Below are 27,681 nucleotides of genomic sequence, written 5' to 3'. Positions count from 1 at the left end.
AGTAAGATTAAGGGAGCCACAGAGGGGTCACTGAATTAAGAGGCCAGAGAGTGGGTACCTGAGGGGCTAATGCAAAGCGCTGTGGTCAGATTCCACGTGTACAAGGCGGAAGGTAAATGAAAAGTAAAGACTTCAAGGATACCAATAGCCCCACCTACCTGGGAGCACACACTGATGCCCTGGCTAAGATAAGAGAGGTGTGGGGACTAGCTGAATCAGATGTATCAGCAATCTAAGAGTAGGTAAACAACCGAGAGTAAGCTAACAAACAGCAAGAGCACCGACAAGAGCTGCACACAACGCATAACACAGCGTTACACAGCCTGGAGAAGCTCCCTACACAAGCAGCCAACAGTTAGCAGGTACCTCTGGAGAGCATCTAGATGGAAAGGGGGGAGACAAGAAGAGAACATGTAACTACCCCGTGCCTCACAGACCTGAAGGAGAACACACCAGGAGAAAGGCACAACCTCTTCAAATGGACTTAGATAGATGGGAACAACCAGCAGGGATTGGGCACAAAGCACTCAAGTCCAAAAAGAAGGGACACAGGAAGGGTGCCAGCAGGAGGAAGGACCTCTTTTGCTGAGTGGGCTTCGGCAGAGGAGAACAAAGAGAGATGCAAAAGCACTTGCAGAACAGGACGGATTTAGATCAAAGACCAGATCAATTCTTTGCATCTGGATAAATGCAAAAGGAAATGTATATATATATATATTACAGCATCCTAGAGTCCAGAAATAATCTGACAAGTTTGGAGCACAAATGGGAAATCCAGAGTCAAATCCAAGAGCCCAAGAGGAGACAGGACAAGTGGGAGCTCATCAGATGGCTTGGGGTGATGAGAACGCTCAGAGACTTGTCACGTTGAGCCAGGAAACAGTGAAGGGTTAAAGGCTGAGAAGCAAGCAGGGGAAGAGTCAGACCTGAAATGTGCCCGGGTCTCTAGTGACAGTAACCTCACAGCACTGCTGGATGGACAGAAGATCCTGAGTGAAGCAGAACTAAAGGGAGGACCAGCATGAGGGGAAAAACCCAAGGGGATAAAACTCCAATAGATTCATTGCAAAACAAAGCCCAGAAAAACTGAAAACCTGAGGCAAAACTAGTGCTAAGTGGGGAATAAAAATACCTCTTTCTTAGGCTGAAAAAAACCCAAACACTGACACAGACATGAAAGGGGAAAAAAAACCCAACCCCAAAACACATCAGCATTCAGAAAACAATGCAGCATCTGGAAGGCTGAATACATTTAGCGGGGAAGCAGCAGCTCTGGTGTCCATGGAGCAAAGTTCCACCCCGTGAGAAACGCTGATAAAGGCAGGCTGAGCACTGAGCTGAACCCTGGGCTCGGGGTCGCCACCAAAGAGATTCACAGGAAGGTTTTGCAATAACAAAACAGAAAACGAAAACCAGGACGGCTACAGTCATTCACCGGACACGTCGCTCTGCTCAGAGGGGACGTTCTCCCTGCTGCTGGGCAACAGAAGAGCGGAAAAATAATTCAAAATAAAGAGAAAAACCGGAGATCTAGAGGACGGAGCCCCAGGGCTAAGGGGACAGCCGCCCGCTTGCCGTGGGCGTGAGAGGAGCGGTGAGAAGAGCCGCTGTCGAGGTCCCGAGCTCAGAGCGCCGAGCGGCACCAGCCGCCCGGGAAGGTGCCGCTGCCTCACCTGCCGCCCAGGCTGGCGCAAGAGAAGGGCTGGATGGACACCTGCGTGCGGTCCCCGCCCGCGGGCTCCCTGCGTAAGAGCGAGGGGCCGCGCTCCGCAGGAATCGCTTCACGGACTCTGACACTCGGCGGCACCGCGAACAGGCTCCGGGAGACGGATGCTCTGGGGTCTCCGAGCGCCCGAGCAGCGTGGCCGGGTGCCCCGCACGCAGCCCGCGCCCGCCACCGCGGCAGAGCCCGTGTCATGCCGGTCCCAGAGCAGCGGGGAGCTCTGCCGGCACCGACCCGCCCTGCCAACTTGTCACAGCCCCGACGGCGGCAGACTTGGGGTGCCCGACCCCGCACACTCCCCGGTTCGCTTCGAGTTCTGCCGTCCCCTTTCGCAAGCTGCATCCCCCCGCTAGCGCCGGGGCTTCCTTCCTTCCGTCCGCCCAACCGGCAGCCCGGCCGGGCGCAGGGCAGGCTCGGTCCGCGGGCCCCCGCCCCACTTCGCGGGCTGTCCCCGGCCCGGCCCGGGTGGCCGCGCTCCCCCCGGAGCCAGGGCAGCATCCGCGGGCCGCCGCCTCAGGCCAGCCCGACCCCCGGCCCCGCGCCCGGGCCCTCACCCCGAGCGGGACCCCGCGGCGGTGGCACACGTGGCCGCCGGGGAAGCGGAGGCCGGCACCGCGCCCCCCACCCTTCGCCACCCGAGGCTGGGCCCGCCGCAGCCCTGCCCGCCGCTGCCCCTTCCCCTCAGCCCGGTGCCCGTCCCGCTCCGCCTCAGCCCAGCGGCGCCCGCCCCACCGGGCGGCACCCAGCCCCGCCCACGCCTTACCTCCGGCCCGCCGCCCCGGCCCGCCGCGGGGCCTCGCACGCCCCCCGCCCCGGCGGCACCGCGCCTTTGTGCCGCGGCGGCGCACGGCGGAAAGATGGAGGCCCCGCACCGCCCGGCCGGCCCGCCCCGCCCCGCCCGGCCGCGCCCCCCGCCGTCTCCCGGGCGACCCGCCCCGCCCCCCGGCCTCGGTCCCGGCCCGAGAGTTTCGCCCAATCGCGGCGCGGGCCCGCCCTGACGTTACGCGCCGGCCAACCTTGTCGTGCGCGCTGTCGTTCTGGGGGGCTTCGCCGTCTTCTGTAAGAGTAGCGTGGATTGGCTGTTAGGGGGGAGGAGGGAGTCGCCTAAGGAAGAGTCCGCTCGGTTGGCTCTGGCGAGCGGAAGGGGCGGGGCTGCTGGCGCGCCGGATGGCGCGGGGCGGGCCTGTGAGGGAGGCTCAATGGCGGCGCTCTGAGCCGGGCCGCGCCTCTCGCTGCGACGGGCCGGCGGCCGCGGTACGTGGTGGCGGCGGGCCGCCTGAGCCCCGGGGGGCGGCGGCAGGGCTCGGGAGCTCTGGGAGTGCGGCGCGGGGCCCTTTGAAGGGTGCAGGGCGGGAGGACCGGGCCCTGGGAGCGCAGCGGGCCGCAGGCCGTTCCGCGGGGACAGGCCGTTCCCGGGGTGAGTGCCGGGGGGGAGCCGAGAGGGGAAGGCCGCGGTGAGGGCTCGGCGGGGCGGTCCGGGAGCGGGCCCGGGCTGGTGTCCGAGGAGCTCTCTCTGTCCAGCGCACTCGGGCCCCGTTAGCAGCGGGTCCCGGCTCCCGGCGGCGGATTTCACCTTGGTCGCGCCGTGGTGGGGACCGACTCTTCGCCCTTCGGCGGCGGGGTGGCTCCAGACGGGGTGTGCGGCGCTTGCTTTGCCCTGCCGGAGCCCGCTGTGGTGAGGGGTAGAGGCGCCCGGTGTTTCCAGGAGGCAGCGCACCGGTACCAGAGGCACCGTCGCTGCCCATGACCTGCCCCGGCCTAGGGAAGAGCTGGGAAGTTTGGAGGATGTTTTGATGCTGGGAATCTCACCAGGTGGTGGTATCCAGAGGTGCAGCTTACAGCTGTGGCATAGTGCTGCCACTGCAAGTGTCCCTCACTAGTGTGTAGTCATCAGGCAGAGAAATAGTGAATGGGTGAAGTGCAAATGTACTATAGTGTGATACTGCTTCATTTCTATTCCACCCCCTCTCTCCCCTCTTTCTAGCCCAGTGTGTGGTTGTCAGTGAACTTGTTATTTGCTGAAATAACAAATTAGTGCCTGCGTTTCATCAGACCGTGATTTCTGGGGTTGTAGGGAAGAACTGAGCAACATCTGTATGTAAATTATTAAACCTTAATCAACTTCAGGTATCTTAAAAGCTATTGTCTCAGGGAATGAGGTGAACCAGAAGGCTGGTAGTTTGCTGCTGGAGGCTTTGGTCATCCTGTGCCCTTGCTGAATCCTGTTCAGTTTGCTTTTATGGCTTTTTGTCACTCTTGGAGAGGAAACAAAAAGTTCCACTACAGATGGATGGGTTGAGGTGACACAAGGGGAGTTTTCTTGTTCACATAGCCCTTGGGTAGGAAAGCTGGCCCTGTGATTAGACCTGTGTTCAGGAGGGAGATTGGGTTTTCTTTACCTCTCTATTTCCAGCTTGAACCGCCTTCAGAAGCGGCACTCCGAAGGCCAGGTGTTCTGTGCTTTCTGGAGGGTGGTGGTGCCTTAGGGGTGGGGTTTTGTGAGATAGTGAAAAAGAAACAAACAAAGAAAGAAAAGATAAACCCACCAGCCCTCCCTCTGTCCTTCTCTTCCCCCCTTCTTCAGAGAATCCTGTTGAGAACACCCAGCTTAAGAATGCATCCTGCTCTAACGAATGTGTGCCCAGTGCTCTGACCTGGATTTCTCCTGCCACTTCGATTTGTCACTTGTGTTACAAACAAGCCTTGGTTTTTTTAAGAGTTTTGGGACTTGGCTTCCTGCAGGAGTGGTTCCTGGTGGTGTGAAGGAAGGATGATAAACTGCTTCCTTCTGTTACTTGGGTTACTGCATCCCTCCCTCTCTGCAAGAAGAAAGGCACAGCATTCTTTTCCAGTGCTGAAATGGAAGCAGGGGCCGATCCTAGATGAATACAGCTTGGCAGTGCAGTGGGCAGTTGTCTAGTTATACCCAGGGAATAAGAAGAAACTAGAAAAAAGCATGAGATTAGCAGAGCTTTAAATGGATAGTGGTCAGTGCAGGGGTTTACATTGTACTTGTGAATGGTTGGTATAAGAATAGACTTTGGCAGAACAGACTTTGAAAGGAGCCACTTAGGACTAGCACAAGTGGTTTGTTCCACCCTGGGCTTACAGGTGTTGAGACCGTGAGCTGCTTCTTATGATGACTCCTGGGAGCATCTCCCCCCGCCACCTCCCCCCGACCCTGTGCCTTGTATTGATGTGACAGAGAGCAGCCCTGCAGAAAAGGACTTGGGGGTGCTGGTGGATGAGAAGCTCGACAGGAGCTGACAATGCCACTCAGCCCAGAAGGCCAACCCTGTCCTGGGCTGCATCAGGAGGAGCGGGGCCGGCAGGTCAGGGGAGGTGATTCTGCCCCTCTGCTCCGCTCTCCTGAGACCCCACCTGGAGTCCTGTGCCCAATTCGGGAGTCCCCAACATAAGAAGGACATGGGACTGTTGGAACAGGTCCAGAGGAGGCCATGAAGATGGTGAGGGGGCTGGAGCACCTCTCCTATGAAGACAGGCTGAGAGAGTTGGGGTTGTTCAGCCTGGAGAAGAGAAGGCTCTGGGGAGATTTTACAGCACCTTCCAGTACCTGAAGGGGCCTGCAAGGAAGCTGGGGAGGGACTTTGTAGAAGGGCTGGGAGTGATAGGTCAAGGGGGAGTGATTTTGAATTGGAAGGGGGAGATTTAGATTGGATATTAGGAAGAAACTCTTCACTATGAGGGTGGTGAGGCCCTGGCACAGGGTGCCCATGAAGTGGTGGCCGCCCCCTCCCTGGAGGTGTTCAAGGCCAGGTTGGATGGGCCCTTGAGCAGCCTGGACTAGTGAGAGGTGTCCCTGTCCATGGCAGGGGCTGGGACTTGGTGATCTTTTAGGTCCCTTTGAACTCAAAGCATTCTATGAAATCGATGCGTGGGGAGTACTCGGGTATTCGGGTCCCTTGAAGCAGAGAGTGGGTGTGCTGTCTGAGGAGGGTCTGTGCTGCTGTTTTCTAATCCCAGCTCCAGGTTTAGCCCAAGGGAATTCCCTCTTTCACTGACAGAACTGACAGCCCTCCAGCACAGTATGTCCACAGAGCTTTTGAAGGCTAGAGAGATTTGTTGCTAATTTCTGCAACTCACTGTTGATTTAAGCCAGGTAAATGCAGTGGGGTGGGGAAATGCCATTAAAATATGACTTTTAGAATCACAGAATCACAGGGGTAGGAAGGGACCTCCAGAGCTCATCAGCTCCAACCCCCTGCCCAAGCAGGGTCCCTGGGACAGGTCACACAGGTCGGTGTCCAGACAGGGCTGGAATCTCTCCAGAGAAGGAGACTCCACACCCCCTGGGCAGCCTGTCCCAGGGCTCCCTCACCCTCACTGGGTAAAAGTTCTTCCCCATGTTGGTGGAGAACTTCCTATGCTCCAACTTGCAGCCATTGCCCCTTGTCCTGTCTCCACAGAGCACTGAAAAGGGGCTGGGCGATTCCCCCTGCACCCCATACTTAAGATGTTGATAAACATTAATAAGATTTCCTCCTTAGTCTTCTTTTCTCCAGGCTGAACAGCCCCAGCTCACTCAACCTTTCCTCATAGGGGAGATGCTCCAGGCCCTTCATCATCTTTGTATCCTCCTCTGGACTCTCTCCAGGAGATCCCTGTCTGTTTGATCCCAGGGAGCCCAGAACTGGACACAACACTCCAGGTGGGGCCTGACCAAGGCAGAGCAGAGGGGGAGGATCCCCTCCTGTGACCTGCTGGCCACACTCCTCTTGATGCCCCCCAGGATCCCATTGTCTCTCTCAGCCCCCAGTGCACATTGCTGGCTCATGGCCAACCAAAACATTAGAAAACCATGAGACGAGTAATAAGGAAGACATAATTGTGAAAAAGAGTAACAGAGGAGTAATAGATGCTGCTGTTAGTCTTACCAGATACACAGTGAGTAGGTATCTCAGTACTTACTATGCAGTGGTCTTCAGAGAACCGAAGTTGCTACAAGTTGCAGAGCTGCTTTTTGGGATGTGGAGTAATGTCTCCTTCACCAAGTGAACTCAGGCCCCTCATGTAATTTATGCTGTGTTTTTTAGGACAGGCTGTTCCACGATGGATGGGGGAGATGGTACTGCTGACCTTGTGATTAACAAGAGGTTTGTGTCCGAATCGGAGTTAGAGGAGCGGCGAAAGAGAAGGCAAGAGGAATGGGAAAAGGTCCGGAAACCTGAGGATCCAGAAGGTATGGGGTAGATTTAAATAATTACAGGAAAGAGATCAGAGATTTCTAATTATTAGACAGAGATAGAGATCTGTTGGGGATTTAGTACTTCTAACATATGGTTTCCTTCCCTGATTTGTTCCTGCCTTTCAGAATGCCCGGAGGAGGCGTATGACCCACGTTCGTTGTATGAAAGACTTCAGGAACAGAGAGAAAAGAAGCAGCAGGAGTTTGAGGAGCAATTTAAATTCAGTAAGCACCACGGTTACTATTTTGAACCAAAACCCAGCAAACTCTGTGTATTGTGTGCAACAGCTGTATGCAATATCTGACTGAGGGATGTAGCTGTGTGTCTTGTCTGCCTCTCCAGGAGATAAACAGACTTCAGCAAAGTACTAATTGAAATCTTGTATTTTTTTCAAGGATGGTAGATGTTCCTGCAGATAACATATTGTTGTGGGCACTGAGACAGCACTGTGCACATGAGAAACTCAGCAGTTGCTTGCAGTTATGAAGCTGTGTTCCGGCAGAGTGTGGCAAACTGGGCTTATTTTCCATGTTATATCAGAAAAAACCCCAAACCTCTGATACCAAGCCATGGAAAAGAGGAAACATCACATGATTTTGTGGCCCTTCAACTCATACTTTCACACAGGAACATCCTATTTGATTCAGTGAAAAGAAATCCCCTTCCAGTAGCTGTTGCATTTCAACTAACTTACAATTAATTGATGCAGAAGTGATTTGAGGCTCAAAATTACTCTTTGGGAGAAGTAAACAGGAGTTGGATTCAAAAAGGAGTTGATGCAGGAGTTGATTCAAAAAGTAGATTGAAATGAAAAGGAAACCTAATTTCTACAGGTGTTTGAATTTCTGGTTTTATAGAAAATTCCTTTGCATTGCATCACCTGTATATGTGCTACTGAGTGCAGAGGTGATAACAAGGGCTAGAAAATTAACTAGTCAGCTGTTTGGGGTTAAAAGGGAGCTATGGGCTCTAACTAGAGAAGTGAGGACAATACTGTGGGGCTCTGTTTCCAGGTGGGTTCTGCTCAGTTTTGGGTCCATAGCTGGAAGCCTTACCCCTCCCAACTGTCCCGTTCTTTAAACTCCAGTTCACATATCTCAGTTCTGTCTAGAAAATTTTACCTTTGGCTATGGCACAATCTTTGAGTTCTGTTAGATAACACTTCCTGCCCTGCAGATGCTGCTGCATGCATTGCTCATTGCCTTTCCTGTTCTGTAGTATGTGCTCGTAGAGTCGTTCCTGTAGCCCAGTTTCTTTGGGAGAAGGTAAGTGGGAGGAACTGACTAACTAGAGGTCAGTGTTTTGTGGGCTCTGGACAACTAGTTTGCCTCATTAAGGTTCAGCTAAATTTGGCTGCTTGTGACAAGGTTAGTCCCCTAATGTACTTAAATTTGCCTTAAAACCTTCATAAGGTGGGTTTTTTTATCGTTGGGGATTGTGGAGGAGTAGAAACAAGGTTAATGCACTGTGGTGTCCACCAGTCAGAATTGGTGGTGGGACTTTTTGTTCACATGAAGTGTGCAAACACAACTATGCTGCAGCTTTTGTGTGGATAGAAACCAGTATGCAGACTGGAAGTGCTCTTTCCTGCTGGGTTCTTCAGCATTGCAAGAATGCCTTCCTTTGCAAAGTTAAGTCATTTTAGTAGAATGTTACAGTGTTTTAAACTAGATATAATACTAGTATTCTCTAAAACACAACTTGAAGAGTTTCCTTTTCCAATGGTTATGGTAACAAGCTCAGGATAAGTGGAAGCTGTTTCCTGTCTCTTCTGTTTCGCTTGTATTTTTAGTGGTGAAAAGTGGAAAGTACAGATAGCAACATTAATGCATTGAAGTCTCCATCTGTACCATGGGATTCTTTCCAGCTGGAGAGTTCCCAGTTTACTTCAGTAAACTTTTGATCCAAGTCATCCTTTGGGGTGTGACTGAGGGAATTCTTGTCCGAGCAGCCACCAGACAAGCGACAGGCTGCCAACCTGGATGGGAAAGGCTTCTGCTAACTATCTACTGTAACTGTTTCCCTTCCCAAGTTATATTCAGCCTGCAGTGTCTTCCTTTTGGTTCAGGAAACCAAGTACCGGAGTGAGAAGCATTCCTGAGAGGGAGTAACTGAGAAGTAAACCAAGTCCTGCTTTTGGAACGACCCCTGCGGAATTGGAGACCCACTAACAAACCTACTGCAGATGATTTTGTAGGGAATCTCAGTGGTGTCAGCTGTGAGCATCTATCTCTACAGCTGCTTCTCTTAGTTTGCAGATCAGACAGGCAGAGAGTGAAATCAATTCATGTCATTTGCTTCAGAAAGTGTCCAGAGTTTCACCGCTCTCTGTTTGAAGGGGCCTGTAAAGATGTAGGAATGAGCTCTGCTTTCTTGTGGTTGCAACGAGCAGGGCTCAGCCTTTTAAAAAATCATCTCAAATAATCAATCTCTAGAGCTTTTTCAGGCAAAAACAGAATCTTGCCAATTAGCAGTGTGAATGGATCTCTCAGCTTGCCATTAAAGTGAGTGGGACCTGAGTATGTGGGTGAAGATTTAAAAAACAAATACAGTGATCTCACATAAAAGCCTAAAAATCCTCTTAGGGCATTAAACTCTCATGGCAACTAAAGGTGCTGTTTGGGTTAGAATTTCTGAGGATGACTACAAATGGCAAGACTTATCTTTAAAAAAAAAAAAAAAGCTACCTTTCTAAATAAAGGATTTGATTTAGAATCATTGAACACAGAAAATAAGACATCCCTACTGCACTAGCATGTCCTTTCTGTAAAGTAGGATGGTGTGTTGAGAAATAGTGTCATTCTATTTGGAAGTTAAGGGTTGTCTTGCTTCTGCTGGGGTTTTTTTGTTGGGTTTTGTTTTTTTTTATGTTCCTCTCAGTTAAGTTACTAACTGGCTGTTCCTTTTTTTTGAGGTGAGATTTGTGAGTAGAGGTTATTGTGGTTTTTTTTCTCAGTTTGGTTGGCTGAAGAACAGGTTTTGAAGAGACAGGCTTAAGCTTGGTGCCTGAAACCCAACCAACAAATGCGTTGGGGATACATGTCACAAATACATGTGGCTGTTGTTGTGTGCCTGTCCTGATGGCCTTTCAGAACAGCAGAAATGCCACTTGTCTGAACTGTAATCATACCAGCAAGGTCGTGGCGTTTCAGGGCTTGCCCTGAGCTGTGCCCTGCTCTTCTCTTGTAGAGCTGTGTTCAATCCATGTTAGTTTGTCATGATCTGTGTGTGTGAGAGCTTCCACCTGTTAGCATTCAGTATCATTAACTGTGCAGTGTTTTCACTCCTTAATTAGAGAATCCAGCAGAAGGAATTTGCTTTGTACCCTTCACTTGGCACAGCAGCACGACTGTCAGAGTCGTGACTCGGTGCAAGGTGTGCTACCTGGGCAGTGTTAGAAATGGCACATGAGAGATGTGGGTGTTTGTCAGAAAATCTTCAAAGAGAAGGGCCAAGTGATGAAAAAGAAAAGGCTGCTTCCCCAAGTGGTTCTAGCTTATCAATGTGCATTCTTTTCTCCACTCAGAAAACATGGTAAGAGGCTTAGACGAAGACGAGACGCATTTCCTTGATGAGGTTTCTCGGCAGCAAGAGCTACTAGAGAAGCAACGGAGAGAAGAAGAGCTGAAAGAACTAAATGAATACAGAATATCCTTTGCATTAAAATGGCTGGTGGTTACACAGAGGAGCTGAAGAGACTGGATTGTGTGGCTGTCACTGACAGTCTTTGTGTAAAACTGCTTCACAGAACGCGTGTGGTGATAGCCTTTCATGTTTTTGTTGGGTGGAAGGTCTGATTTCCTCCCCTCACCCCACATGTCTTCAGGGCTTTTCTTTCCTTCTTGCCCTCCCTGTCGTTTGGGTTATTTGGAATTTGTTTAGTTTTTTCCTGTTCTTGAGGGCATGCAATGCCACAACTAAAAAGAGAGCGTAGAAGTTCTCTTCTCCATTGGAAAGTAAATGTTCCTGTTTAGGTTTTTTAGCTGCAGGTTGGTTGGGTTTAATGGAACAGTTTGAAATAACTTTTGAATTGTTCTCTCTGTTGTTTTTGAAGTATCAGCTGCTTTCTTCTGCTGAATAGAACTGTGGGATAAGAATGAAATACCTGTGACCCAGCTGTGCAGGTGTGCAGGCTTTCTCCTGGGAAGGCAGCACCTGTGGGAACTCAGGCTCTCTTTGGGAGCTGCAGACCTTGAGGCAGAACCGAGAGCAGGAGGGTTTGGCTTTGCTGATAAATGCCAACTCTTCATGAAGATGTGCTGGGAAACAATGTAGGATGCTTTTTCTCTCTGATCAGTGGCAAGGCAAGGGAGGCTGGAACGATTCGAGGCTTCTGGCACAAAACATTGGGGATTTCTGAGTTTCACTGAATCTGTGCAAAACATGATGGTGGCTTTGCTTCCTGATGAGAACCCTTGCTATGAACAAAGCACAAGTTCTCAAGGGTGGCTTAGTATAGAGGGAAGAGTTCGTGGGCACAAGGAGGTGACCCAAACTAGGCATCAAGTAAAGCTGAATAATGCCAGTGCCACAGAGATCTGCCTTACCTGGTATTAGTTAATGATCTACAACTCAGAGCATGTCTTCTGTGAAGAGCATCTATGTTACCTCAGTAACACACTTATGGGAAAGCTGTATTTCTGTGTTTATTTTGACTCAGAAACAGGCTGTAGTTGGTTGATGGATTTGGAATATTGTCTTGATTTGTTGGATCTAATATTGGGATGTTGGTGGGATATATTTAGTTCTGGTGATGGTTGCTTGCGGGCCTGGCTGATGCAGGGATCGTGCTGTGGAAGCAGCTGACAGCTCTAGTTAGGTCACAGACGTCAGGGAGGAACCATACCTGCCCAGAGGGAACCTTACGCTGTCTTGAGTTAAGCACACAGCTGAGCAGGGCCTCTCTGGGACACAGGCATGTCTGATCGCCCTCCTTCCAGCCCTAGGAATAGCATCTTGCTCTGGAGCTGAAGTCTTGCAGTAACTTATAGAGCTTATTGCTAATCACAGAATCCCAGCCTGGGCTGGGTTGGAAGGGACCCCAAGTGTCACAGAGCTCCAACCCCCTGCCACAGGCAGGGACACCAACCTCCAGGCCTGGAGCTACACAAGGTTGCCCAGGGCCCCAGCCAACCTGGCCTTGAACACCCCCAGGGATGGGGCACCCACCCCCTCTCTGGGCAGCCCCTTCCAGCCCCTCACCACTCTCTCTGCAAAGAACTTCCCCCTAATATCCAATTTAAACCTTCCCTCCTTTAGTTTTAATCCATCCCCCTTGTCCTGCCATTGGCTACCCTTTTAACAAGCTGATTCCCTCCGGTTCCTCTGCTCCCTTCAGGGACTGGAAGGCTGCAGTGAGGTCCCCCCACAGCCTTCCCTTCCCTTCCCTTCCCTTCCCTTCCCTTCCCTTCCCTTCCCTTCCCTTCCCTTCCCTTCCCTTCCCTTCCCTTCCCTTCCCTTCCCTTCCCTTCCCTTCCCTTCCCTTCCCTTCCCTTCCCTTCCCTTCCCTTCCCTTCCCTTCCCTTCCCTTCCCTTCCCTTCCCTTCCCTTCCCTTCCCTTCCCTTCCCTTCCCTTCCCTTCCCTTCCCTTCCCTTCCCTTCCCTTCCCTTCCCTTCCCTTCCCTTCCCTTCCCTTCCCTTCCCTTCCCTTCCCTTCCCTTCCCTTCCCTTCCCTTCCCTTCCCTTCCCTTCCCTTCCCTTCCCTTCCCTTCCCTTCCCTTCCCTTCCCTTCCCTTCCCTTCCCTTCCCTTCCCTTCCCTTCCCTTCCCTTCCCTTCCCTTCCCTTCCCTTCCCTTCCCTTCCCTTCCCTTCCCTTCCCTTCCCTTCCCTTCCCTTCCCTTCCCTTCCCTTCCCTTCCCTTCCCTTCCCTTCCCTTCCCTTCCCTTCCCTTCCCTTCCCTTCCCTTCCCTTCCCTTCCCTTCCCTTCCCTTCCCTTCCCTTCCCTTCCCTTCCCTTCCCTTCCCTTCCCTTCCCTTCCCTTCCCTTCCCTTCCCTTCCCTTCCCTTCCCTTCCCTTCCCTTCCCTTCCCTTCCCTTCCCTTCCCTTCCCTTCCCTTCCCTTCCCTTCCCTTCCCTTCCCTTCCCTTCCCTTCCCTTCCCTTCCCTTCCCTTCCCTTCCCTTCCCTTCCCTTCCCTTCCCTTCCCTTCCCTTCCCTTCCCTTCCCTTCCCTTCCCTTCCCTTCCCTTCCCTTCCCTTCCCCCCTCAGCCTCTCCCCATAGGGGAGCTGCTCCAGCCCTCTGAGCATCTTCATGGCTCCTCTGATGAGGCAGAGGGAGACTGTTTTGTAGTCACCTCATCTCCTGGGAAGCAGAGAAGTTCTCTGTCCATTTAAATTCCTTTTTTGTTTTTTTTTTTAATTTAATATTTCAAGCAACCTTGGAGCAACATGCAGAACGACTCCTCTGTGTGTGAGGTTTTTGGTGGCATTCTTTTTAAGTTCAAAAGGTGCTTTTCTGCCTGCACGTTGTTACTAGTGGCTTCCTGCTACAGTGACAAAACACAGTGGGTAACCTACTGGATCTACAGGTGCTGTTCAGGTGTTTTTTCAAACTTCTAAGGGGGATGTCAATCCATTAAGATTGATTATGTGATCTTTTTCCTGGTGTCACATCCAATTTAATCTACCCAAAGGTGTTAATTCCATGGTGGAACATGTCAGTGCTCAAGTACCGAGCTTTTTTCTTTCTTTTTAAAAATGTTTTGGGGCTGAACAATCATGCAATCCTATATCTTAAGGATAAACATGCCTTGGAGTATTTTAATATTCTCTCAAGCATAAGAAATTGCTATGAATTTTACTTCCTTGTACATAAACAACTAGTTTCTTTCGCTCCTTACCTCACCCAGGCCCCACTGCTCTGGCAGTGTTTAAAGATTTACAGATACATTTTTAAAGCCAGTTCCAAGGAGAGTTCAAAACCACCTTCTTCTCTTAAATCCTGTGTAGGAAAAGTCCCCCTCCAAGAAGCAGGCTTTGCTGTAGGACAGCTTTTTAATGCTCTTGGTATTTAAGCCTGAGAGGTTTATTTCTAACCCAGCCTTCCCGAGTGGGGGCACTGCTTGGCTAGGTAGAGTGGGTTTTGCTAATGACAGCAGTACCCATAAAATCTCTGTTAAAAATGTGCTGTGTTGCTGGCAGCTGAGTGTTGGGAGGCTGGTGTCCTGGGTGGGAGCAAAAAGCCTGTCATTTGGCTGGGTTTGTTTGGGTTTATTTTAAAGAGAAGTGTTTGTGTTCCTCAGCCAGGCTCTGGTCGTGTGGTGCTGGGGTGTGACCAGGTAACGAACCCCAGTGGGGTGGCATCGTGGGTCAGAGCATGTTCCAGACACGCAGAGCTGTCTGATTGCTTCTGACAGCCACAGGATGGCACTCCTGTGCCATCCCAAAAACCAGACAGACCAACAGCCTGGTTTTGGCTGAGAGGACTCAGAGGTAGGGAGCAGCCTGGGTAACTGCTGTATCCTTTGCAGACTGGTGTAAGGAAACACTCCTAATTGTGGAGTGATGAGAGAGACTTGGAGTGTGTCACAGAATCACAGGGGTTGGAAGGGACCTCCAGAGCTCATGGGGTCCAACCCCCTGCCAGAGCAGCTCCACAGCTCATACTGCACAGGTCGGTGTCCAGATGGGGCTGGAATCTCTCCAGAGAAGGAGACTCCACACCCCCTGGGCAGCCTGTCCCAGGGCTCCCTCACCCTCACTGGGGAAAAGTTCTTCCCCATGTTGGTGCAGAACTTCCTATGCTCCAACTTGCAGCCATTGCCCCTTGTCCTTTGAAGAAAGGTGTGAATGGGTTTCCCTTGGCAGGTTTCATTGGGGAAACCCCCCCTACCACTCCAAGCCCGAAGCACCTGGGTGTGACATTCACTGTTTGCTGGGTACCTGCAAGAACAGGGGCTCCTGTGAGGCTCCAGCTTGTTGTTATATCTCTTGATCAGTGGAATTTAAAGGGAAAAAAATGACCAAAACCTAGATTTAGTGTTATAAACAACCTTTTAAATTGGGTTGATTTGCCTTTGCTATGTGAAGCTTAATGGCTTTGCAGCAACTTCTGTGACTCCACTGGCACCTCATTAATGAACAGGATCTCAGATGGACCTCTCTTCACCAGAGACAGCCAGACACTAACTGTTGCCAGGGACAGATCTAGATCCTGCCTCAGAAGGAGATGCTTAAGTGTGTGAGCAGAGTGAGTGTGTCTTAATAACAGCCCAAGCTCCTTCTTATCCCGTCTGAGAACCTGCTTAAGCTTCTCCATCTCATGACAGGTTTCAGCTGCATCCCACCTTGCTGAGAGTGTTTTAAGCTCCTTAGTTTTCCTTGTGCAGTTGCAGCCTTTTGGGGGGAATGTCTCCTCTTGGGGTTGGTGGTCAAACCAGCAGCAGTGGCCCTGACAGAGAGGTGAGATGAGAAGTTGGAGTGTGAAATACCAAGGAGAAAATGGAACTATTTGGCTCTGGAGTCTGCTGAGCTCAGCAAAAGGAGGGTTTCAGGAGTGGAAGCTGCATGTTTGCTGGAAAGGATTAGGGGTTGAAGCAGTAAATGTGAATTACCAATGTGCTGATCCCCACAGGAGGGGGAAGTGTGGCATTGCCTTTTGTCTGGTTTGTTTGGGTCTCATCTGCCCTTTTTGCTTTTCAAAGACCTTCAGGAAAAGGTGTGACAACAGGGATGTTGATGGATGTTGGATGTGTCCTGTGTTGTGCTTTTCTGACCTCAGAAAAGCAGCTCCTCCTCTGCTGCCTGGACATCTTCTGGGGAGAGTGGTACTGACCCCCCAGAGCTCCAAACCCCAAGGGTGAAGTCTCTTCTGTCTTGGTGGAAGGTGCCAGCTCTGTGTCATTAGAGATAAGCTTATTTTGATAGAATAGGTGAATGAACTTTGGTCGCTGCTGTCAGCAGTGCTGGCTAAATATATCTAGAGGAAGTGTCTGTTCTCTCTATTCCCTCCCAGTCGATCCTTAACCCTTAATTCACAGCACTCTCACCAAAGTGGGAGTCAGTATGGACCCAAAGAAGGAAACTGAGAAGAAATTGCCCATGAAGTCAGTGGAAAACAAGAACAAATTCTCTCAGGCAAAGCTGTTGGCAGGAGCTGTGAAACACAGAAGGTTAGTTTCACACCTCTATAAATTCACAAGGAATGGAACCCGGGTAGCAGTGTGGAGGGAGGCAGGCCAAAACTGCCTCCAGAGAGTGAGGAGTGAACCTTAGCCCTAAAGAAAAAAGGGGGGAGGTATAAGAAAAGACCAGCCTTGTTTCTGTAGGCTCTCACAAACTGTGGGAAAACCATGAAGTGATTCAAATAGAGAAGTGTGTGTAAACCGAGCGGGTAGGCTCTTCACTCTGGGCTGCCAGGCTCGGGCAATCCTGCTCAGGGATCCAGGGGGAATCTATTTCACATCTCTCTTTGTAGACACCAGTGTCACCTCCCTCGTGTGATTTCATTCAGGTTTGTGTCATTGACTGGCTGATGTCTAATAGGAGTTGGTTTAATTGCTACTGGGGGCAGTGTGGGGAAGATGCAGGTTATGAGAGGAGAGCTCAGCCTGCTGATTTAATCCTGAGGGCATTAGGCAACCTTCTCTTGTTCCTTGCTGGTTTGCAGTGATATGTCAGCACTCAGGGTTGTGATCCATTTGCTGGTTTGATCCCAGCCTGAGATGCAGCTGCTGGTGTGCTGCAGGTTGTGGAGACACCAGGCATGTGGCACCAGGCTTATTTCCCACAGCTGAGTCGTCTAATACTTAAGATGATCACTGACATCTAGCAATTCAGTCAGTGGTTCTGAATCTGTCCCAGGGAATGAGAGATTATTTTAGGAGCTTTTCTTGCAGGGTGATGTTTAGCTCCTCATACAGCAGTAATTGTGTGTCTGGAAACTGAAGGAAGCGCTTCCACCACTTCATGTGAGGGGGTTGGGTAGTTGTGTGGCATTTGTAAGGAGAAGAGAAACCCTGAACAAGCCACCAACAATGTGAGGGATTTTTTTCTTGTAACTACTAACACTTAACCCTGTAGTAGGACCCAGAGAAGGAGCTGGCTTTTGCTTAATGGCAAATCTGAAGCCTGCAGATATAATCTGAACTGACATGTCAGTGCCATCACGAACTGGCTTTGTGGTCTTCTACTTTTGCCATCTTTTATTCCAAACTGGCCAGAACCAAGTGTAGTGTGAGTTCAGCATCTGCTCTCAGAGCTTTGCAGTGTCCTGCTAAGGGATGTGTGACTGCTGAAACCTCCCAGCACAGAACAACCTCTCACTGTACCCTGTGTTCTGACAGGGACAGAAAAGAGTTCCTGCATGAAGCACTCCATCCCTTTAGGTCATCACAGCTCAAGTTGGGAGTTGATGTGGATGGTTCAGGAGTGGGAGCACGCAGGAGGGGGACAAAGGAACTGAGCAGAGACCGGGAGGGGCTGTGGAAGCTGTGGGGAGTCACAAGACCCAGCACTGCTCCTTTGACCCTGTGCCACCAAAGAGGACCTCTTTCTTTCTCAGTTCAGACTGAACAGCTGTGAAAGCTGCTGAGCTTCTTGCTGGGTGTGAGATGTTTTAGAACAGGCTCTCCAGTTGTGTGAAGGAGGAGAAGGAAGCCCTGGAAGGGGAAAGACGCCAACGTTGTGCCATCAAGTGTGGTCATTGTCCACACGTGCAAGCCCGGTGTCATGGGCTGGCTGAAGCTCAGGCAGCCACTCCTGGCCCCCTGAGTGGTACTTCCTGCTGAGGAGGTAGTGTCAGAGCTCTGAGGGGTAGTCCCAGAGACACGTTTCTGTTTCCCAGGTTAGCAGGAAAGGTGTAGGTCTTGACTCTTTGTAGGATCCTGTGTGTTTCCCCAACTCCCCCCAGGTAACAGCAGTTGGTCAGTGCTGGGGACCATCAGGGGACCCTGCTGGCATTCACCTCAGCGTTTGTAACTTCATGGTAATTAAGCAGTTGCTCCTGAGCATCAAGACACTTCCTTATGTTTCCCACAGTTCAGATGGCAGTAACAGCGTGAAGAGGTTGAAACTAGACACTGATCATGAAGAGAAGAACCAAGGTACGTCCTGATTTCTGCGTGTGGGAAGCGAGCTGTCTCTCACCTGAACAGCAACTGACTTGGTGTTAAATCTGATAGAGGGTTTCCTTTTCTGCTCCTTCATTATGCCAGACAGCTCAGAGTGCAGTCAGCGTGCTCTCCCTTAGAGCAGCAGAAACGCTGACTATAGGCGCTGACAGCCGCCCCGGAAAGCAGGGCTGGAGGGAACCTCTGCAGGTCATCAGTGTGTCCCCTGCCTAAACTACTCCTGACAGATGTTTGTCTAAGCTGCACTTAAATCTCCACTGCACCCTCCTTAGGCCATTATTGTAATGCTTAATTGACTTTACCCCTAAAGAGTTCTATCTGAGGACTAATAGGAGTCTCCATAGCTGCGTTCCGTGCTTGTCCTGTCAAGAGGAGACATGGAGAACAGGTCATCCCTTTCCTCTCCGCAGCAGCACATGATATATTTGTCTAGCTCCACTCCTAGCTTTTCATGCTATGAAGTGATCTTGTCCATCCTGAAACCAATTTGTTTCAGAAAATCACGGTGAGGGGGAAGAAAAATGAAGTTGCATTTCAGTCTCAGCTGTCAGGGCTGCAACTGACTTGCTGTCAAGATCCTCTGACACAAACAGGGTGAGCTGCAATTGTGTAATGACAACCCAAGGCGCTTCCTGAAGCTCCTTCTGTTCAGTTAACTTTCAGAACACTGGAATTAATTAATTAGCAGTGGAAGATGGGAGATGTTGACTAGCAGAGCGATTGGAATAAAACTTTTCCCCAACTACCCTGTTGTATCACAAAAAACAAATTCAATTCTACGAAGCAGAGCTATTTATTCCTATTTAGTGGGTTTGGTATTTGACAAGCATCAAACTGACAACTTCAGAATGAAAACTCTGTAATGCCAGCGCAGAGCTGGGCTTAAACGAGCGCTGAGGGGGGGGAAGAAGGAAAAATCCCCTGAGGTAGCAAGTCCTTCCTGTCAGAAGAGCTTTATTGCAGCATAAAGCTGCCTTATGCTTTAATTAAATCCTGCAATCAGCCGCCGGTGACGTGGCAATCGCAGGCAAAGGGTGTGCAGCAGCTCCTGGGCTGATGAGAAGCCCTTTGTGACGCTCTCACTTCTGACCCAGGTGTCCCCCCTCTTTCAGAAAAGCCATCCTGTGTTCCCCTGGGGAGCAGCTCGGTGGGAGGCTCCGCAGTGCACTGTCCCTCCGCAGCCGTGTGCATCGGGATCCTGCCTGGCCTGGGCGCCTACTCGGGGAGCAGCGACTCAGAGTCCAGCTCGGACAGCGAAGGCACCATCAACTCCACTGGGAAGATCGTCTCTTCTGTCTTTCGTAGCAACAGTTTCTTTGATGGTCCATAACAACATCCCTCCGTGTGTAACGTAGTGCAGAGCATCTCCCAAAGCCCCCACGGGTGCTTGATGCATCCTTCTGCCCCAAATATAATCTTTCTAGCTAACCTTTCAACTTTAATATGCTCAGATACTCCTAAAATAACTCATTTCACCCTCACCATGACCACCTTGCCATTTCTGGGGTGCTTACTGACCCTGGAAGAAAGGCTGCCGTCCTAAGCCAGAAGGCACACCTCATAATGTGATGAAGGTCTGAGGGTAGGAAGGAGAGCACTTTTATCTTGCAAAATTCCTACAGAAAGAAAGAATTCTGATGATTTAAGAAGTTTATACAAGACTAACAGGCAAAAAATACTCCCTTGAAGCAGTGAAGTCTTGTAGAACAGCCATGTGTTCTGTTTTAAAATGTCATTTTTTTGCTGTATTTGAGAAATGAGGGCAGAACGAGAATCAAGCAGATGGTGAAGTGTAGATTGCCATGACACTGTAAAGAAGTTTTAGTGTTACATGATTAAAGACATTCTGAATGCATTTTTTTTCACCTCAGCTTGTGCCATTCATAATTGTTCCTGTTCCATTAAGCAATTCCCTGCTCTACCCAGCCAGCCCCTTTCTCAGATCGCCGCACAAGTACCAGCCAGCCTCCCACAGATGCAGAGGTGCTGATGGAAGGCTCTGGCTCCGAGTGAGCTCTGAGGAGCTGCTGCTGCTCTAAGGCCCCTCTGCTCCTGCCCCATCGCTTGGCAGCTCGTTTGGCTCGATGCTCCAGCATCCTGAAGAGCGTGAACCCGTGTGGGGGCGGGTGGGTTACCCTGGGTCAGCCAAACCTCTTTGTGTGGAAGCTGGAGGACCCCACCATCCTTTGGAGTGGTTTCTGAAGTTGCTTTGGATTTAAGAAGCCTTACGTGGGCGTGTGGAGGGGTGGCGTGGAGCCAGGCACGAGCCAGAAGTAGGCTGGGAAAGCTGGGGCCTGTTCTCTTCCTCTGCGTGTGCACAGCACGGGGGTTGGAGCAGCTCAGGCCCTGGGCAGCGGAAGGGCTGTAGCTGAGTATGAGGCCAGGCTGACTGGTAAGAGAGAAAAGCAGTGAAGCCTGTGGGCTTCCACAGGATCCTGGACTGGTGGGGTTGGCAGGGACCTCTTGAGATCAGCCAGTCCCACCTGACAGAGCAGGGTCCTTTCAAGCAGGCTGCACAGCACAGTGTCTCCAGAGAAGGAGACTCCCCAGCCTCTCTGGGCAGCCTGGCCCAGGGCTCCAGCACCCTCACAGGGAAACAGTTTTCCCTTATGTTCCCATGGAACCCCCTGTGCTCCAGCTGCACCCACTGCCCCTTGTCCTGTCGCTGCCATCACTGAGAAGAGCCTGGCTCTGTCCTCCTGACCCTCAGCCTTTACATATTTACAGATATTGATGGGGTCACCCCTCAGTCTCCTCCAGGCTAAAGAGGCCCAGCTTCCTCAGCCTCTCCTCATAAGGAAGGGGTTCCACTCCCTTCATTGTCCTAGTGGCCCTGCGCTGGGCTCTTCCAAGTAGTTCTTGTCCCCCTTGAAGTAGGTGGAACTTTGGGTTGGGTCCCTGCCTGAGCTGGAGCATGGAGCTGTCCCAGAGGAAGCAGGAGAGGTATGGTGGTGCTGGCGCTGAAGCTGCCCGTGGCCAATGCCCTTTGCACGGCCCTGTGGCGCAGCTGGGTCCCTGCAGCTGCACTGTGGTTCCTCCCCTGCCTGGGGCTGCCTGACACCTCCCAGCTGCTCCTGCCTCTTCTCTAGTTACTGCAACTACAGCGCTTTCAGGTGGAAAATGGTGTGATCTCTGCCTCCCTCCTGCTCCCCTTGTGATGCCTTACGCAGCATGCTGAGCCATGGAGTGAGCTGGAAGCAGGGCACTTGCTTGTAAGCACCTTGAGGAGCTGGAGGGAGAGATGCAGGTGTCCTTCCCTGGCATCACCCCACGTCACCAGCCCGTGGTGTTGCAGCAGCCTGGCCTGGCTGTGCCACGCTGGGGCTGGGGTCCTGACCGATGCCCCTGCCCAGCTGCCTGGGACAGGGAGTCACAGTGGGGTTTGGCAGCCGGTTGGGAGCAGCTGTGGCTGTGGCCACACTGCCCCTCGCTCCCTTCTTGCAGGCTGACGATGCCACCAAGCTGAGTGGTGTGGGTGACACAAGAGAAGGAAAGGAAGCCATCCAGAGGGATCCTGACAGGCCCCAGGTGAACCTAATGAGCTTCAACACTGCGAAGGGTCAGGTACTTGGGCCGGAAGAAGCCCAGTCACAGATACAGACTGGGAGAGGAGCTCCTGGGGACCAGCCCTGCTGAGAAGGACCTGGGGGTTCTGGTGGATGAGAAACTCAACATGAGCAGCAGTGGCTCTTGCAGCTTGCAAGGCCAACGGTATCCTGGGCTCCATTAGCAGAGGGGTGGCAGCAGGGACAGGGAGGGGATTGTCCCTCTCTGCTCTGCCCTCATCAGGCCCCAGCTGGAGTCCTGTGTCCAGAGCTGGGGACCCAGTACAAGGAAGATGTGGGACTGTTGGAGAGGGGTCAGAGAAGCCATGAAGATGATCAGAGGGCTGGAGCAGCTCCCCTACAGAGAGAGGCTGAGGGAGCTGGGCTGGGTCAGCCTGGAGAAGAGAAGAGAAGGCTGCAGGGGGACCTCATTGCAGCCTTCCAGTCCCTGAAGGGAGCAGAGAAACAGGAGGGGAATCAGCTGTTCCAAAGGGCAGCCACTGGCAGGACAAGGGGACTGGAGTGAAGCTGGAGGAAGGAAGGGTGAGATGAGATATTGGGGGAAGTTCTTTCCAGAGAGAGTGGTGAGGGGCTGGAAGAGGCTGCCCAGAGAGGATGAGGTGGATGCCCCATCCCTGGGGGTGTTCAAGGCCAGGTTGGCTGGGGCCCTGGGCAACCTTGTGTAGCTCCAGGCCTGGAGGTTGGTGTCCCTGCCTGTGGCAGGGGGCTGGAGCTCTGTGACCCTTGGGGTCCCTTCCAACCCAGACCAGTCTGTGGTTCAGTGATGTTAAAACACTGCAGTGCACTGGGAGACGTGCTGGGACTGAAGGGACACGGGACAGAGGACAAACCGGACCTGGAGACAGCAGCGGTGGCTGTCACCTCACCTGGGGCCACCAAGGGACGGCTGGCTGTGGCACTTCAGTGGTGGGCTTAGATTTTTGTTTGGGTTTTGGGGGTTTTTTGAAGACTGTTCTCTCTTTGCCGTGCCTGTGTAGCATATGCTTCATCCCCTCCCCAGAGACAGCTTCAGAAACTGCTTGTTGTCTGTACTGGTTGTTAAAGCTTCAGCGAGGTGCTAAAAAAACCCGACAAGCCCCCACAAACACTCTACTAGCAGGAGAGCTTACTAGTGAGTGCAGCTGCATGTGAGCTTCTCTGGTGGAAAGAAAAAGCCCTGGGGTTTGTTTTCCCAGAGCCACGGGCTGTGAGCTGGAAGCTGGGCTCCATGCAGCATTACTCTGAAATGAGCCACCCACCACAAGCAGCTCCTGCCTGTGAAGAAGGGGGCTGGTGGCTGAGTCTGGGGTTGGGTTTTTCCCTTTCCAGGGGGCTTGGAAAGGTGCATGTTTCCTGGAGCTGTCCCACCTCTCCCAGGGGCTGGGGACTCACCCATCGCCATGCTCAGAGCTGCCCCTGGGCCTCTCCATCTGCGTAGGCTCCGTGCTTTGGCCCCACCATGGCAGCCCCTGTGCTGGTGAGTCGGTGGCGGCAGGACATAGAATCATCAAATCCCAGGCTGCTCTGGGTTGGCAGGGCCCTTCAGAGGCCATATAGTCCCACCTCCTGCAGTGAGCAGGGACACTGTCAACTAGATCACACTGCTCAGAGCTTCATCCACCCTGACCTTGAAGGTCTCCAGGGATGGGGCCTCCACCACCTCTCTGGACAACCTGGGCCAGGGTCTCACCACCTCAGAGGGAAGAACTGCTTCCTCAGGTCTCACCTAACCCTGCCCTGCTCTAGTTTAAACCATCACCCCTCATCCCATCACTCCCTGCCCTACAAACAGCCCTGCCCAGCTCTCCTGTAGGTCCTTCACGGATGGGAAGGGGCTTGGAGCTCTCCCCAGAAGCAGCCTTCTCTTCTCCAGGCTGAACCAGCCCAACTCTCCCAGCCTGTCTCACAGCAGAGCTGCTCCAGCCCTCGGATCATCCTCGTGGTCTCCTCTTGCCCCACAACAAGAGGTCCATGTCCTCCTTGTGCCAAGGGCTCCAGAGCTGGACACAGCACTGCTGGGGGTCTCCCCAGAGCAGAGCAGAGGGGCAGAAACCCCTCTCTGGTCTGCTGGCCACACTTCTGGTGATGCAGCCCAGGTGCTGTCGGCATTCTGGGCTGTGAGTGCACATTGTTGGCTCATGTCCAGCTCTGTGTCCATCAGGACCCCAAATCCTTTCCTGGAGGGCTGCTCTCCATCCCATCATCCCCAGCCTGTGCTGGTAGCAAGGATTGTCCTGACCTGGGTGCAGGACCCAGCCCTTGGCCTTGTTCAACTCCATGCAGTTGGCATAGTCCCACCTCTCCAGCTGGTTCAGGTCCTTCTGGATGCCATCCTGTCCCTCTGGTGTGTCAACCACCACAACCATGCATTCTCTAGGAGTGTCCAGAGGCAACCAGCAGAGCTGACAGCGTGTGTGTGAACCAGCTGCAGGCTCTGGAGCCCCCAGCCTCCCAACACAAGCACTTGTGCTGGCAGGGGGGGACGGGAGGTCGGGGTTGCCCACGTTTGGAGTGAGGCTGGTGCTCCCTGCAGTACATTCAACCCTCCTGGGCCTTCAGCTAGCCAACAGCCAGCTGAAGTTGGCCAGTTGGTGATGAGCAGCTGAGAGGAGCTGCTGGAGAGCCAGATTCTGGTACCCAGCCCCTCTCCTTCCAGCTGCCGGGAGCTTTTCATACCCAGAGCTGGAAAAATGAGGGTGAGTGGCCAGGGGACTGGGCCAGCTGGTGTTGGGGTGACTCACACTCACCATGCTCCCTGACCTTCCCAGCTAGGAGAGCCTTGCTTTAAATGTCCAAGTTTCTTTATTAACCTGAGTATAACAAATATAACATGTACACAGTATAAAAATGAACGTCGAGCGCGACAGAGGCACGGGTACAACACAGGTACAGGGACTATACAGTGACCACTCATCGGATGGTCATCATATAATAATATATTCAGCTTTTCATTGCTTGGAAAAAGCAAACTGGGGGGGTTGTAAAAACTGTCCCCATCCCACTGCCCTGCCCCAGAGTACATTCATACTGCCAGGCGACGCGAGGCGCAGGGCCTGGCTGCGTAGTGTCACCTCGGGCCGGGACTGGGCAGAACGGAGCCAGAAGCTTCTCTGGGATGAGTTTTCTGAATTTAGCAATTAAATTAAGTAACAAAGTGTTTCAGGGAGGGTATTCTTCTCTTAAAAGCATGTGGAACATGCACGTTCAGGAGGGCCGGCGGGCTTCGGCGACATGCAGAGGGAGCAGGCCGGGCGCAGCCCTACGCCGGCTCCGAGTTGATGGGCGGCAGGTTTTGGTGCTTGAAGTACTGCACGACTTGCTGGGGCAGCTCTGCCAGCACGGCCTTGGCCAGCGTCTCCTTGGGGGCCTGCAGGCAGGAAGGAACCAAGCCCAGTGTGAGAGCGGCTGCAGCGAGGGATGGGGCAGCCCCGGCTGGGCTCTCCCCGACTCCTGACCACAGCGTTCTGGTTAACGCTCCCAGACTCTGCTGGCAGCAGGTACATCCCACACCTGGCTCACAGGCTGTACGACACCTGCCCCCCCCCCCCCCCCCCCGCCCCCCCAGGAGATGTTCAAACCTCCTTGGAAGGGCAGGGAAAACACGTATTGGGTCACAGCGGTGAGATGGGACCACGCTGAGGGTGGCAGGGAGGGAAAATCAGCACGGGCTGATGTTCAGCATCCTTGGGCAATCCTGGGCCAGCCACAGCACCCTCCTGCCCGAGCGAGGTGGGGGCAGAACTGCACCTCATTTTATTTCATTCCCTTCATCAAGTCCCCCTGCAGCAGGCAGTGGGAAGCCATCCCACAGAGGGGATGCGGGCAGGGCAGGCACCAGCACTGCCCCTTTCCATAGGCACCCTGAGGGGACTGGGGTTGTTCGGGGCTTCCCCCAGAGCTGGGGCAATTCAGCAGTAACCCCTCAGCCCACAGCATAGGTGATGGATGATACGAGCCCAGTATCACCCCAGCTCGCTGACAGGACCGTGCTATAATAACTGGCTTGTTGACTAGGGGTGATGCAGCCAGGGGGATGCTCAGATGGAGCCTGTGCCCAACCCTGCCATCCCTGCCTGCCCCTGCCCCCCCATCTGCCCCTGCCCTCCCCTGCCCTGCTGATTTTACACAGTCCCAGGGATGTAGCTTTTGGGGTCAGGGTAAGGCAGGAGGGTACCAGCCCTCCACCTTCCACCTCTGGCTGGGCTGCTCCACATCTGAGGTCATTCCCAGGCTTGGCACCCCATTCCTGCCTGGGATCCCTGCTCCCTGCCCACACTCACGTTGCGGAAGTCCCGGAAGGGCACGAACTGGACGATGTCCCTCACGGCCTCCTCGCCGGTGTAGGAGCGCAGCACCCGGCTGTCCCCATCCAGGAACTCCATGGCGGCGAAGTCGGCGTTGCCCACCCCCACGATGATGATGGACATGGGCAGCTTGGAGGCCTGCACCACGGCGTGTCTCGTCTCGTCCATGTCGCTGATCACCCCATCCGTGATGATGAGGAGGATGAAGTATTGCTGCGGAGGGGAGGGCGGAGGCTCAGCCCCAGTGTGGTGCTGGGGCACCCTCACCCCGTGGGCACAGCCTGTGGGGTGAGAGTGGCCAGGAGGCTCCACACGTCAGGGGGAGGGCAGCTCCCCTGGGATTAGGGAGTAGAACGTTCATTGCAGCATCACCCCCTCCCCCCCCCGTTAGCAGCACCCAGAAATCTCAGTGCTCCTTGTCCTCACCCTGTTTTTTGGAGGACAATAACCAAGCAACAAACCAACTCCCACCCCAGAGTATTTTGCCCTGAGGGGGGGGAATGCAGAGGGTACCACCAAGCTGGGGGGATGCAGGAGCGGTGGCATTGGGACCCCTGCTCCCCTTCCTGTGGGGGAAGGAGGGCAACAGGGCTGGCCCTGTGGAGCTGGGGGAGGACAGATGGACAGACAGATAGACAGATGGCTGGTCCTGCTGGACTCAGCAAATCTGGGGCATGTGGACCCCCCAAAAAGCCCATCTCCTCCGCCTCCAGGGAAAGCAGTGGCTCGGTTTTGGCACATCCCACAGGCTGCGTGTGCTGGGGCGATGACGAAAACAAGCACTTAAGCACATTAAAGCCCTTTGTTCCTCTCCTCATTCTTTCCATTTCCTCTGGAAACCGCTAGCGCAGCCGTCCTGGAAAAGCCAGGGAGGGAACGCAGCCCCAAGCCCATTGCTTGGTTCCCCTCCAGCCCACATCTCCCAACCCCTCCCTAAGCGTGTCCTCCCCTCCACGCTCTCTGGTGCTGAACTCCAAGTCCAAACCGGGCTGGGTCGAGCTGAAACACAACCCCAGGCTGCGGCTGGGGAGGTTTTGCCAAGCAGGGGCTGGCAGCCAGCCCCTCCCCAACCCCTTCAGCCCTGCCTGCCTCCTTCCCTTTCCCCCTAAACCCAAACTTTTCAGAGCAAAACACAGGGGGACGCAGGTCTGAAGAGCAGGACCCCACTGCACCAGCCTGGAGGGAAAGGTTAAACTCCAGGAGAAGCCAGTGCCCGGGGCCTGATCCTGGCTGGTCACCAGTATGAGAGGAAGGATAAAGCCTTGAGGAGAGCAACCTATAATGGGAATTACTTCAATCCGCCCCCCCCCACCCTGGTCACGAGGCAGCAGCCCAGAAGAACCAGTTCCCTTTGTCCCCTTTTTCTTATTTGGGTGGAATCTGTTTTTTGTGAAATGGGAGAAAAATGCTGGGAAGGAGGTGGGAACAGAGCTCAGCCCTGCTCATCACACGGACACCACAGGGTGCAGAGCCCGAGTGGAAGAAGATGATGCGGGGGGGCAGCCTCAAGCCTGGGGGGCTGCAGTGGGGTGAGCTCAGGGGTCAGCCTCAAGCCTGGGGGGCTGCAGTGGGGCGCGTTTGGGGGGCTGCAGTGGGGCGAGCTCGGGGGTCAGCCTCAAGCCTGGGGGGCTGCAGTGGGGCGAGTTTGGGGGGCTGCAGTGGGGCGAGCTCGGGGGTCAGCCTCAAGCCTGGGGGGCTGCAGTGGGGTGAGCTCAGGGGGCTGCAGTGGGACGAGCTTGGGGGTCAGCCTCAAAGCCTGGGGGGCTGCAGTGGGGCGAGTTTGGGGGGCTGCAGTGGGGCGAGCTCGGGGGTCAGCCTCGAAGCCTGGGGGGGCT

The 27,681-nt window shown here is 53.3% G+C and overlaps 2 protein-coding genes across 4 annotated transcripts in view; one reads left to right on the top strand and one right to left on the bottom strand.

The window, feature by feature from the left end:
• Positions 1-2,868: 2,868 nt before the first annotated feature.
• Positions 2,869-19,852, top strand: PSME3IP1 (proteasome activator subunit 3 interacting protein 1). Of its 3 annotated transcripts, none has more exons than XM_084270204.1 (7): positions 2,869-2,977; positions 6,778-6,923; positions 7,056-7,154; positions 10,457-10,579; positions 15,906-16,038; positions 17,906-17,970; positions 19,110-19,852. In XM_084270204.1, exons 2-7 carry the CDS (start codon positions 6,794-6,796, stop codon positions 19,325-19,327), a joined length of 768 nt encoding a protein of 255 aa, XP_084126330.1. In that variant the 5' UTR covers positions 2,869-2,977; positions 6,778-6,793; the 3' UTR covers positions 19,328-19,852. The 3 variants fall into 3 exon arrangements, with proteins under 3 accessions (XP_084126330.1, XP_084126329.1, XP_084126328.1); XM_084270203.1 differs by having other exon boundaries at positions 2,913-2,977; positions 6,783-6,923; XM_084270202.1 differs by lacking the exon at positions 2,869-2,977 and adding an exon at positions 3,046-3,140.
• Positions 19,853-24,331: 4,479 nt separating this feature from the next.
• The window catches only part of CPNE2 (copine 2), a gene marked incomplete at its 5' end in the record, with an annotated part of 54,420 nt that continues 51,070 nt past the window's right edge, over positions 24,332-27,681 (bottom strand). The window contains 2 exons of the mRNA XM_084270066.1: positions 24,332-24,909; positions 25,823-26,059. Of these exons, the coding sequence (XP_084126192.1) occupies positions 24,802-24,909; positions 25,823-26,059 (345 nt within the window). The 3' untranslated portion in view covers positions 24,332-24,801. The remainder of the gene's footprint in view (positions 24,910-25,822; positions 26,060-27,681) is intronic.

This window comes from Gallinula chloropus (assembly GCF_964237585.1).
Source record: "Gallinula chloropus genome assembly, chromosome: 13".
NCBI lineage: Eukaryota > Metazoa > Chordata > Aves > Gruiformes > Rallidae > Gallinula > Gallinula chloropus.
This window is presented reverse-complemented; position numbering and strand designations above follow the sequence as displayed.